Source organism: Vombatus ursinus, unplaced genomic scaffold (genome assembly GCF_900497805.2).
Source record: "Vombatus ursinus unplaced genomic scaffold, bare-nosed wombat genome assembly UNPS02007344.1, whole genome shotgun sequence".
In the NCBI taxonomy this organism is placed as follows: domain Eukaryota; kingdom Metazoa; phylum Chordata; class Mammalia; order Diprotodontia; family Vombatidae; genus Vombatus; species Vombatus ursinus.
Genome location: NW_020947122.1, coordinates 4,790,582 through 4,804,242, shown reverse-complemented (window position 1 = coordinate 4,804,242; position 13,661 = coordinate 4,790,582). Strand labels below are relative to the sequence as shown.

The 13,661-nt window shown below is 37.3% G+C and overlaps 1 protein-coding gene across 1 annotated transcript in view; it reads right to left on the bottom strand.

Moving 5' to 3' along the window:
- The window catches only part of PIWIL4 (piwi like RNA-mediated gene silencing 4), a 75,856-nt gene that overhangs the window by 39,846 nt on the left and 22,349 nt on the right, over positions 1 to 13,661 (bottom strand). Inside the window, exons 6-8 of the mRNA XM_027849403.1 lie at positions 6,873 to 6,994; positions 5,362 to 5,442; positions 1,652 to 1,849 (exon numbers count right to left, since the gene is read on the bottom strand). Coding sequence (XP_027705204.1) covers positions 1,652 to 1,849; positions 5,362 to 5,442; positions 6,873 to 6,994 — 401 coding nt within the window. The remainder of the gene's footprint in view (positions 1 to 1,651; positions 1,850 to 5,361; positions 5,443 to 6,872; positions 6,995 to 13,661) is intronic.

Here is a 13,661-nt window from a genome sequence, read left to right as displayed (position 1 = left end):
TACAAGACAAACAGCAGTGAGTAAACAGATTTGGTTTTGACCAAATGAAAGACATGGGGTTCAGGGTTTTTGCTTCTGATACATATAACTCAAGTGACCCTGGACAATTTGATTTTCCTGTCAAAATAACTCTTTAGATTACCAGGCTCCAAAATTGGGCCCAGGGGACTGTGGCATGACCCTACAAGACTTGTAATCAACTAGGGTATGGAATACGAATCAAATCCCACCATTCTTGCATCACCCCTGTGTACATCATAGGATGTACACAACCACACCTACCCATATGCCCTCCAATACTTACTTTCTTCTCCCTTTTCAATGCAAGCTTCCAACCTACCCCTTCTGCCCCAGCCCTCAGGGCTATTACAACCTAAATTGGTATTGGGACACTCAAAGCTGAAGCTAGGTAGGTACCACTGGGAAAAGTCCACCCCACTCCCACCCATACTCACCACCTTCTCAATAGATCATCTTATGGCTGTGTCACGCACCCTTCAGAGGGCAGGTTCAGCATTCTGGAGCAATAACAATTGAGTAAAATTCCTACAACTCCCCCTCCCCATTTTTGTCTTAGGTTGGACATAGTACCTAAATAAAGTTTGTAAATTGGTAAATATACACATTGAAGGGGGTGGTACATGCTTAAAGATTTTTTATTAATAGGATGCACAATCAATGGCAGAGTAGATGCCATCAGCAAAAAATTCTTAAGCAAGCCCCCTAGTATTTGTATATTTACTTATTTATAAACAATATACGTGGACTTCCATATATTATGTACATTGTAAAGCTTTCACAAAAAAATAAGACATTTTTAAAAGATGAGATAAAGATGAAATAATATCGGATTACAGAGTCAATAGGAATCACTGGAATTTGAGTAAGGGAGTGACATACACCTCACTTATTTTTTTAAGCCCCCAGGTGTCCTTATCTCACCCATTTTGGACATATAGCAGCCTCTCAGGATCCTGATCCCACGACTGACTCGCTCTGTTTCTGACTAGCTCAGCCCTCGTTAGGCAGTATGGTGGCTCCCCAGACTTGAGAACTCACCTTACCGGTGCCAAAGTTAGTGCAGACACTCAATCTAGCGTATTACAGCTCAGAACTCCTGAATTCAAGTAAGCCTCAGACTCCCTAGTAGTAGGGGATGCAGAAGTATAATATGCAAGAGTGTAACACCATGTCCAGGAACGGTGGCGTGGTATGGAGGATTGCATGCAGGGCTTGGAGTCAGGAAAACCTGAGTTCAAATCCAGCTTCAGACACTTACTACCTGCATGACCCTGGGCAGTCACTTAAATCTGTCTGCCTTGGTTTCCTCATCTGTAAAGGAGCTAGAGAAGGAAATGGCAAACCACTCCAGTATCTTTGCCAAGAAAACTCCAAATGGGGTCATGAAGAATAGGACATGACTGAAAAATGACTGAATAACAATAACAAATACCATGCCCAACTCTGTAGGCTTACAAGCATATCTACATAGATAAATTATCAAATTAGCTAACTGTCACCTTGGAAGATGCAATGACTCTGGACCTAAAAGAGTCCACTGACTCATTTCATTATCATTCCATCTCTGCTCCTAATCACGGTGAATCATTAACAGACAAATGCAACCAAGTAAAGAATGCCGTATCCTTACCTTGTGAGAACAATACATCCTAGCAACTCCTTTTCACAGGTTTCTATGAAGTGTGACTTGTCCTTTCTGTTATATAGATCAGTCATGAATTCAAGAACTGTCTCATTACGTAAGACTTTATGGGTCACATTGGCAGTAAACATGAGCTTATTTTCAAACTGTGAGACAGAAATGGCAAATCCGGGCCACAGGGACAGTCTTATAGAAAAAGAAATTAAAATGTTTAAAAATCATTCATGGGTACTACACTTCTATTAAGCAGCAAGGTAGCTCAGTGGAAAAAGGGCTAGGCCTGGAGTCAGGAAGACTCATCTTCCTGAGTTCAAATATGGCTTCTGACACCGGGCAAGTCACTCAACCCTGTTTGCCTCAGTTTCCTCACCTGTAAAATTAGCTGGAGAAGGAAATGGCAAACCACTCCAGTGTAACTGCCAGGAAAAACCCAAATGGGTTCACAAAGAGTTAGACATGACTGAATACGACTAAACAAGAAGACTTCTTTACTTCAAGGGCCCATGATGTCATGGTATACAGTGCTTAGCATGGTGCCTGGCATTTAACAGGTGATTTGACTTAATAAATGTTTGCTGACTAACCACTGACTAGTATGAGTATTTTTTCTGCCAAAATAATGACAACATCAACAACAATAAGAGCTAGCATTTATATAAAGTTATCCCTTACACATCATGGAGGTGAGGGGCCCTCCCTTCCTACCAGAGAAGTCTGATTTTTTTCTTTTTCTTTTATGAGGTGTTGACAATACCTTATTGTAAAATTTGGGTTGATATTATATAATACTATACATATATTTTACGCATTTCTGAGTTTCTAAACTTTTTCTGTGTTGTCTGCTGGTCTTTGCATGTCATCTGTGGTTTTCACAAAACTCCCAAAAAATTCACATTTAATTTCTTACGCTGACCCACGATATATCAAAATTGCGATGGAGAAAGTCAAAATGTGGAAGGGATAACTATAGTGCTTTAGGGTTTGCAACAACTTTCACCTATGTTATCTCATTTGATCCTCACAAAATTTGGAATGTAGGTGTTACGATTATCACCATTTTGCAGATAAGTAAACTGAGGGAGACAGAAGTGATTTGCCCATGGTCACAGAAATAGTAATTATATGATGCAATTTAAACTCAGGTCTGTCTCTAAATCCAGCACTCTATCCAGTAGCTAAGTACAAACTTAAATACAAACACAGGAATCAGGAGGAACTTAGAAAGCTACATTTTTTAATAATTCAGAGGAACTACATGATGATGGAGTGCTAACATTCTTGTGGGGAAGAAGAACTAAGTGCAGCTTCAGAACTTTTATGTCTTCAAAGGGTACTGAAGTTGCTAAATAAAAAAAGAGAACTTAAAGGTGGTTTGATTCTGTTCTAAAGATCTGATGAAGGAAAGAGAAGGGAGGGGAAAAGTGTAGGAAGGAGAAAGAAGGGGGTGGGATTTGCTATTTCTCATAATTAGGATGTTTAAAAAGAAAAATATACAAATATGAAGTAAGTAGTGAGTGACAGTCTCACTCACTGTTGTCTGAAATAAAGAAAAGTGGGTTGAACATACAGGCACGCGCACACACACACACGGACAGACAAGTGTAGAAATATATTGAATTTAAACAAGAAAACAAATGGAGAGGGGGTGGGGCTGTTAAGAGGGAGGACATTTTATTTTTTGTTACAAGGAATGGCTCTCTGGAAAAGGGAGAGGAAGACATTCTATGGGAAATATCAGTAATTTGGAAAAAAAGATTATTAATACTTTTTTAAAGTTAATGAAGGAGTTGAACTGGATGACCTCTAATATCATCATTCTTCTCCCTCAAATCTTAAATCTCTTCCTATCTTCTGGCTTCTTCCCTGCTACATATAAACACGTCTAACTCTCCTCCACCCTCAAAATAAAATCTTCACTAGATTAAAACCACCCCATGACTTATCATAGAAGAGCACATTTCTACAAGGCGTTACAGCTAAAATCCTTGAAAAAACAGTCCATGCTCACTGCTTCCATGTCCTCTTTGTTCTGTCTGCAATTTAGTTTTCAACCTGATCATTCGATTGAAACAGTTCTCTCCAAAGCTACCAATGATCTATTAATTTCCAAGTCTAAGGGACCTGGCTCAATCTTTATCCTTACTGACCTCTTGGCAGCATCTGACGCTGCTGACCATCTTTCCTCCTGGATAGTTCCAGGTTTTTCTGACCCTGACCTCTCTCTTGGTTCTCCCCCTACCTGTCTGAATGCCCCTTCTCAGTCTCTTTACCCAGATCTTCATTCACATCATGTCCACCACCTGCAGGTGTGCCTCCCTGGCTCTTTGGGAAGCCTTTCTCTTTTTTTTTTCTTCGGTACTTTTTCACTTAGTGATTTCATCAGATCCCATGGGATCCTTTATCATATCCATGCAGATAATGGTCAGATCTATGTATCCAGTTCTCATCTCTCTCCTGAACCCAGTCCTGCATCACCAACTGCTCATTGAACATTCTGAACTAGATGTACCGTTGGTATCTCAAACTCAACATATCCAAAACAAAATTCATTCTCTGTATCCGCAAACCCATCTGTCTTCAGAACTTCCCTATCACTGTTGAGCATACCGTCATCATCCTAGGTACTCATGTTTGCAACCTCACTGTCATTCTTTCCACCCTCACTCACTCAACATATATATAACCATCATCAAATCTCATCTACCTTTACAACATCACTTACCTATATATCCCCTTCTCTCCAATCATTGCCACAACTCTGATTCAAACTGAATTTGTGAGTGAGGGGGTGGAAAAGGGAACAAGGTAGGAAGGAGAGAAGGTGGATCTTTGAAAAAAATAAGATTTAGTTTTTAAAAAAATGAATTTAAGTTTCTTGAGGGCAAGAGTGATAGATAGACAGACAGACAGACAGATAGATACGTGGGTATACATGCATGTATATCCCCAATGCCTGGCACTAAGTGCTTAATAAATGCTAACTGATTGATGTATTCAGTGACAGTTTACCAGGGACCCTATATTCTTCCTTTCTGTACAGCAAGTCATCAAGGTCCCCCAAATCCCTTATATTTTTGAGACAATAACACTTTCTTCACATAACCAACCATCTGTATTCTAACTGACCAATACTTCACTGTCCTAAGGTCTAACTTTGAAGAATTATGTCATCACCAACCGAGAGGCAGGTTTAAAGTGTTATTTCCTTTATATTTCCCAATTTAGGACTAAAACCTGTCTAAAACTCCTCTGATACCTTAGAATAGTTGATAGTTGTTCTCTCCTTGATTTGAATAGCTATGTAAATTTTCCTACTTCAGGGTCTATTTAAGGAATGAGTCCACCTTGACCTCCATGGCTCCCCTAACTTCACTTCAGCTGGAAGATTAAACATATTAAGATAAGTCTCAGTTATTTCTCATCTTACAAATAAAATTCATTTTCTAGATTCCTTCTGGAACACATGATAATATAGCACAGATTTTTGTTTTTGTTTAAGAAAACAACAACAGCAGCTTATTCTACTACAACTCTACACTTGCTTGCCAGGGTGAAAAACCAACATTTTAAAAAATCTATTACATCTCACACCAGGCAGAGAATCTTTGACCTCCGGTGTGACGGTAGAATATTGTATTATAAATCAAACTGCTCAAATGATAACAGTTTTAAAATAACAAGAAATTCAAGTAACATACTTGTGTTGAGGAATTTCCACTGGATCTGAAGGACTATAGAAGTTCCGTCCGATTCGATACATAGACAGCTTCCGTAAGATCCTATAAGGAGACATTTAAATTTGGTATGCACTCCACAACGATGTCAGAACTTCTTGTTATTCAGTCATGTTCAACTCTTTGTGATCTCATTTGGGGTTTTTTTTTTGGCAAAGATACTGGAGCGATTTGCCATTTCCTTCTCCAGCTCATTTTACAGATGAAGAAGCTGAGGCAAATGGGGTTAAGTGACTTGCCCAAGGTCACAGAGCTGGTAAGTGAGACTGGATTTGAACTCAGGTCTTCCTGACTCCAGGACTGGAGCTCTATCCACTGAGCCACCTAGCTGCCTAGAATTCTTAGTGACTACTTCTATTATTAACAATCAGAAGTATGCTGAGAAGTATTTAACAACCAGCTGCATGGCACACTTTCATGTTTGATCTGACTGCTGTCATTTTCTCTCCATTATTTTCCTAAGTCTAGACAACCAACAAAACAACAAATTCAGATTCGATTTGTAGTTTGTGGGTTTGAGGTATAAATGCTTACAATGAAAACAGAACAGTAGATTTAGAGGAACAGGTACTAACAATATTGAAACAACAATATGAACCTAAATACGACAGTATTCTTTGAACTTCACCTGTCTTAGGACCTGAATCCTTATATGCATAGATTTAAGCATATATATATTAATGGGGTTCTTTCTACTTAAAAACAGAATCACAGAAAATATTTGTGTCTCTGTGTGAATGTGGCTGAAAAGACCAATGCAGGATCAATCAATAAGCATTTATTAAATGCTTATTAAATGACAGATGCTGTGCTAGGCTCTGGGAATACAAAGACATAGATAAGACAGTTCCTACCCTCAAGGAGCTTACATTCTTAAAGGTAGACAGCAGGTACAAATGTACAAAAAAAATAAGGTAATAAGGGGGAGAAACTAGCATTGTGGGAAGGGCGGTGAAATCAAAAAAGGCCTCACCAAGACCCATTCAACTCAATTTGAAGGTGCCATCATTTTGGAAAGATGGATTGGAAAGTGTCAGTGATTTTTTTCATCTGCACACAAGTTTTTTTCTCTAATATGAGTTTTCCAAACTGACAGGGAGCTGGTGAACAAATCTAAATAATCCAACCCCCAAAAGAGCCCTAGATGGCACCCCTACAATAGGGCATGTGAAAATTTCCCATTTCTTGGCCAATCCTCCCTCTGATCACCAGCATATATTTCAAGACACAAGTTTTCTGTGTGTTCTATCCAGCAACAAATAAGTAACTACTATTTATCATAAGCACCAACAATCTACTGTGATAGAAAACAAGGCACAATAACATATAAGATTCTACTAGTTTCATTTCAGCACCAAAATGGAAGAACACTTCCATACAATTACACTATTCCTAATGTTATCTATAAATTGTTTTCTAATTTTAGTAACCCAGGCATCATTAACCTAAAAGAATTTTTGTTTAAAATATCTTACTTTTTGAAGATAATATTGAAAAATTGAATACACATAGGAGAACTTGATGGTAGCTCACTTATTAATGTAATGGTAATTGTTACATAAATGCCTTTTTGAGTTTCACCTGACAATTGTGTCACCTGTGGGAAGAAAAAAATGTATTTTAATAGGCATTGTATATTTAATAATCTACATTTCATCCTAAGAAAGACAGAGAATCAAGATATAAAGTCACGTTTAATATAAAACAACTTGAAAGGAGCTTTAAAAGTCCAAGTGCTAGCATGTAATTAATCATCATCATCACATTCACAGCAATCAGTAAAAAAAAATGTTTTGATGGTTGTTGTTATACAAAGTACCTCCCTGATCCTAGAAAACAACCTGGAAAAAATAGCCCAATTCTTCCTACTTTCTAAAAGAATACAGAATTTATGGTCTGAGAAACAGGGTCTGGCCCATGGAGCAAACAATTATTCCAAAAATTATCAAAGAACACCAAAGTAGTGATAGAGAAATCAAAAGAGGAACTATATTGGGTCATCTTTTCAGCCCAAGATCACAAATTCAACCTATAGGCAAGTAACCATAACAGGAACTAGGGAGTAGAGGTGAGCAAAGATCATAGACTCAGTGCCCAGAGCTTTTGGTCACAATGCCCAGAACTAATCACTAACTCAACTCACAGGAAGCCCAAAGAGCAGATGTTGGGACTCAGACCCACGCCTGACCTGGCACCCCAAGCAGTGGGGAGCACTAACTCAGCACCCAGAGCTCAGAATTTGGCCAGCAACAGGGGGATTGTCAGAGATGTTCAAGTGCCCAGCCCCTCGACCAGGCAAAGCAGCTTGGTTTTCTGCACAGATTCAGTACCTAAAGACCCGAGCATAGGGTTGCCAAGAGCAGATCTTAGACTCAGTCCCCTCACTCCAGAAAGCAGCAGAGGGGTATCTCTTAGAAGGGCAGGAATTGCAAACTGAGACCCCAATACTCCCAGCCAAGCCCGAAAGCTGGGTTATCTGGAGCATATGAGTAGAAGAATGACTAAGCAAAAAAACAAAACAAAAAAAAAACAGTGATTGGGGGGTGGGAGAGATGCTCAAGACACACTCAGAAGAATAAAATGATTCTAAAACACCTACAAGCAAAACCTCAAAGAAGCACACAGCTTTCTCACAAGTTCAGTTAGAATTCCTAGAAAAAATTATGGAAGAGTATAAAAATTATATTACAAATATTACAAATGAGTTTAAATAATTTTAAAATTATAAATGAAATGAGAGTGATAGAGAAAAGAACTGAAAAAGGAAGGAGAGACTTAGAGAATTAACAATTTAGCACAAGAGATACAAAACCTTACCTAAACAACAAACCTCCTGAAAATTAAAATGTACCAAACAGAAGCTAATAATGTCATGAAACAAGAAGAAATATGAAAATCATGTCAAAAAATTGAAAAAAAAGAAGAAAATATAAGGTATTACCATATCAAAAACTACTGACCTAGAAAACAGATTAAAGAGAATTAATTTAAGACTCACTGGACTACTGGAAGCTGGGACCAAAAGCTAAGGCCTGGATATCAACTGTCCAGATCTCTCAGAATTAGAGGGCAAAGTGAACCTACAAAAAACCCACTAGTCACCTCCTGAAAGAAGCCCCAAGATGAAAATTCCTAGAAACATTATAGCCAAAATTCAAAACCCTAGATTTCAGGAGAGAAAATTTCAAAGGGTATAGCGATCAGCTAGGTAGTATGTTATAGACTAAAGTTTTACAGAATAATCTTTCCAGAAGGAATGAAAAGCTCTAAAGAATTAAATTCTAAAGGCCCAGAGAGAAAATTCCAATGAGGAAAAAACAATGTTGTCTAAAGAGACTAATGTGGTGGTACAGGGAATTTACTGACTAACTTAGATTTTCTTTTTAACTTTTATTAATGCTTTTTGTTTTTTCTACCAGTCACTGCCCAATATAGCTGTTGCAGCCTAGGCCTGACTCAGATGCTGGTAGTTTGGATTCAATACTAGAACAAAATGAGACATTCAACAGTTGACAAAAGATTTACTGGGTCACAGCAGCAGAAGGGCATTGACCCAAGTATGACCTGAGAAGACCTCTAATTAGTTCAGATGAGTGAAGTTCCCTTCCCCAAGTTGCCCATCACAATCCACCAGTCCTGATACTGAGTGCTCAGGTGAGAAGAAAGTGATATGAAGAGAGAGTGAAACGAGGCTGACAACTTTGTGCAACTCTGCCTCACTGAAATCCAATTCATATGCAAGTCAAGACATCATCCCATGATGTTAATGGTCCTCTTTGAAAATGAAGGATGAACAATAATAACACAAACAGCCTAAGCCAACCAGGTCTCGAGGAATGTCTCAATACCTAAGGAAAATCTAACGTAACTTGCATGGGAGAGAGGGGTTAGGGTATTGCTCTTACCATATTATCCCATCTCTACTGAACACCACCTTAAAACACCAAAAAACAGTTAGTAAAACTAACCAATAAAACAGCCAACCCAACATTCTGCACCCATAATCCCCCACCTCTCTACCAAGAGGAAAGAACTACCAAAATTACATTTCAAAAAGAAACGTACTGAAGATGAAAACAAGAGTAATGAACAATGACTATTACAGCACAGTAAAATCCTATAAAAAGAAAATCTGGAAAATAAAATACTGTGCTTGATGTCTGCAGACACAGCTCTAAAGCACAGAGATCTCAGAATTACAGGCGCTTTACTATCTGGGGAAGGCGAGAAGACACATTTAAATAATGAACACTCGCCAGGAACATTATAAGTGCTGAGGTTTTTTAATCTAATAACATAGGTAGGGTTTTTGTTATCAATTATTGTTTCCAAAGACAATGAACTAACTCTTGAAGCAGAATTTGATTCTACACTATGTATGGCTTTTTTTTTTTTTAAAGGAAAGGCATCTATTAGGAACTACATTAGCCACATTTTTTTTTAAAAATCATTAGTTTAAATTCAGGTTATGGTGGCAAAATTCTTATATTAAGCAACCTCTCAATAACTCTTACAAACCTGCTAAACGAGGACTAGAAATGTGTGGCTGGCAACTGACATAAAATATAAATGGCATACAGACAATTTTTTACAGAGTAAGGAACATTTTATTAAGGTAATTCCTTCCTCCAGACAAAAATAACATGACAATAACTCTCATTTGTGCCACAAAACAGCTGTCTGCAAGATTATTGGGACACTTGGAAAAATCAAAGCAGACAAAAGAAGCAGGAAGCATGTAGTGCTAACAGCACCTTATACTTGCTAGAGAGGCTGGGGCAGGCTAGGCGCTGAGCACATAGACTACCACAAGTCAGCTGCTTGGACGTGAGAATAAATTAGTGTATCGGCCCTTAAAACAAATGCACGCAAGAACTACTGGGAAAAATGGAAACTAGTGTGTCAGAAAATAAGTTCAGAACAGGTTTTTATTCCACATAGCACAATAAATTACAAATGGGTGAGCAATCTAAATACATAAGGTCATGATATTTTTTTTAGACAGTGGAAAGTGGAACTTTGTAGATCCATGTAGAGGAAGAGTTTGGGGAAAAAGGATTAAAAATGATCACAAAAAAGAAAAATAATTAAAATGTACAATATATTTATAAATTATAAATATAATAATATAATATAGTAAAATAAAAATATAAAATTATAAATATTTATAAAATATAAAAATAATTAAAATATAAAATGTAAATGCTCTTACAAGAAGAAAACTAATGCAACAAGAACATACGTTTAGAGTGCAAAGACATAACACAGGTCATCTTCTTTCACCTCCTCATTTTATAGATGAGGAAATTGAGACCCAGAGAGATGAAGTGACTTACTCAAAATCATAATAATAATAATGATGGCATTTATATAGCAACTACTATGTGCTAGGCACTGTGCTATGCACTTTTCAAATTTTCTTATCAATATTTATTAGTTTGTTGATGCTGTTGTTGATTCATTTCAGTTGTGTCCATGACCCCCATTTGGGGATCTCTAACAAAGATACTGGAGTGGTTTGCCATTTCCTTCTTCAGCTCATTTTACAGATGAGGAACTGAGGCAAACAGAGTTAAGTGACTTGATCAGGGTCACACAGCTAGTAAGTGTCTGAAGCCACATTTGAACTCAGGTCTTCCTGACTCCAGACCTCGCACTCTATCCACTGTGCCACCTAATTAATAAATCTTTTAAAATATTATTAAGCACCTATTATGCACTGGTCACTGCGCTAAGCCCTTTACATATGTTCTCATTTAATCCTTACAACCACCTTGGAAGGTAGGTGCTATTATTATCCCCATTTTACAGTTGAGGAAACTGAGGCAAACAGAGGTTAAGTGCCTTACCCAAAGTCACATAGCTAGAAAGTGTTTGAGCTGGATTTGAACTCAGGTCTTTCTAATTCTGGACCCAGCACTCTATCCATTACACTTCCTTGCTGGGTGATAAATAGCATATCTGGGGTTTGAACCCATATCCTCTCACTCAAAAGCCACTGTTCTGTCCCTTGCACCAATGCTTTTCAGGGAGGTCATTTATTCTACTTATTTAGCAAATATTTATTATGTGTCTGCTGTGTGCAGTTCCAAGAGACATTTTTCAATGGCAATAACAGCTTGAGCAACTTTGCATCTAATATATAGATATAAATATAATTGTATATAAATTATTAAATTGGATCTAAATCTAATTTTCAAGATATATAAGACAAATTATATAATATCAAGAGCTCAAATCTACCTATTGAACACATACTCATCCTTAAAGGACATCTCAAATGCTATGACATCCACAAAATCTTCCTTAATCTCCTTCACTGGTGCCAGTTTCTCACTGACTTCACATGACTTTGTTTTGCTTATCTATAACACACTTACATAATATTGCATATTATATTAATCAGTAATATAGAGAAGCAGAATGCTATAGTAAGTAGAGAGCTGTCCTCTAAGCCAGGAAGATCTGGGTTCAAGTTTCTTCTCTGGTATATGCTAGCTATTTGACACTGAGCAAATCACTTAACTTCTCAGTGAATTAGCCAACTCTCTAAGATTACAAATTGCAGAGAAGTGCCAACCTGCACTAGTGGAAGGACTTTCCTCACAGGTGAGTTTTCCATACTAATTAAATCAAAGGTCTAGTCCATCTCACTAAACAATCTGTATTGGTATCTTATCTTCCTACTAGCCCATGAGCTCCACAAAGACAGGGAATGTATTCTATCTGTATTTCCCAGGAACCACCTAACGCAGTGCTCTGTACACAGTATTTGCTTAATCAATGTTTGTTAAATGACTGTTTCCACTGAAATAGTCCTGATGGAATATTGAAACACTAGTTAAAGAGGACTGCTAAAATGAAACATTATAGAGCAAAAGTGAGCAAAAAAAAAAATCAGCCTTACAGAGAAAGAAAACAAATCTTAACAGAAAAGAAATTGTTACAAATAGTTCATAGAAAAATAATTAATATCCATAGTTATTGAGCCTAACATTTATACAGTGTTTTTTAAACTTGTTCAAAATACTTTCCACCTCTTATCAGTGTGTGAAAACTAGCTGGTGCTAGGAAATCATTCTTTATGTAACTTTGTGATCTAAATGTAATGATTAATCCTACTGAAGAATATTTTTAACGGCCAAAAGACAGTATCTGTGGCTGTGTTACTAATACCATGTAAAAGGCATTATTTGTTCAGTACGGTCATCAAATAGATTACTTTAGGCAAAATGATCCTGCAGCATCTACAGGTACAATGAAGGCCCCTGAAAATCAATAAGTGGGCCAGGCATTTTCAGATATATCCCAAAAGAGAAATCACAAACGTTTACAGTGGGTGAGCAAAAGTCAGTTCAAAAAGTGACATACTGAATACAGAACACCATATTTACAGCAGGAACCAATATTACACAGTCCCTAAATCTACACCATCTTCAATTCAATTCAAGAATATTTTCAATTAGCAATAATATAATGAAACAGATCACAAAGAAAAGGATTACTGATGTAACATGATAACAAATACTCAATTACCTCAAAGTGCAAAATTCTAAAAAAAGCTTATGCCTGAAAGATTCTCCAACTCAAAATTAAATGAAAATGCTACATAACCAGAACATAGTGCACTATTGTTTTTTTCAGTACCTTAAATGTAACTATCTGGAACAAGTTTAAGTTACATCAGTAAGTACAGTGACCATTTGAGCAGCCTTGAGGATTCATCAAAGGAGATGGTCCTCAAGGATGCCCAATGAGGGCATTTCTGGCAGCAGTTTGTAAAATGCTGCCAAGTTGTGGAATTTCAATTAATGCTACTGATATCAACCTTATAAAAAGGTGAAATGAAATTCAATATTGGCAGGGCTGTAGGGGAAAAAACATGGCTGGTTGGTAGGATTGTAGATTAGTGGCAAGTATTTTGGAGAGCAACACAGCAAATGTAATAAGAGGTACAAAACTCATCATTTTAAGAAAATATGCATAGCTGTACTCTTTATAATAACAAAAAATTGGAAGCTGCCTATATTCCTGTCTAAATCCTAGTAATTATGGTAGATTAACAGGGCCCAATGGAGTTACTAAAAGCAATGAAGCATACAAGAAAATTGCCAAAGAAATACGAAAAGACCATGTGAAAGTATATAAAACAAAATCAGCAGAATCGGAATTGTGTATACATTGAAGGAAGGAAGGAAGGAAGGAAGGAAGGAAGGGAGGGAGGGAGGGAAGAAGGAAAGGAAGAAGGAAAGGAGGGAGGAAGG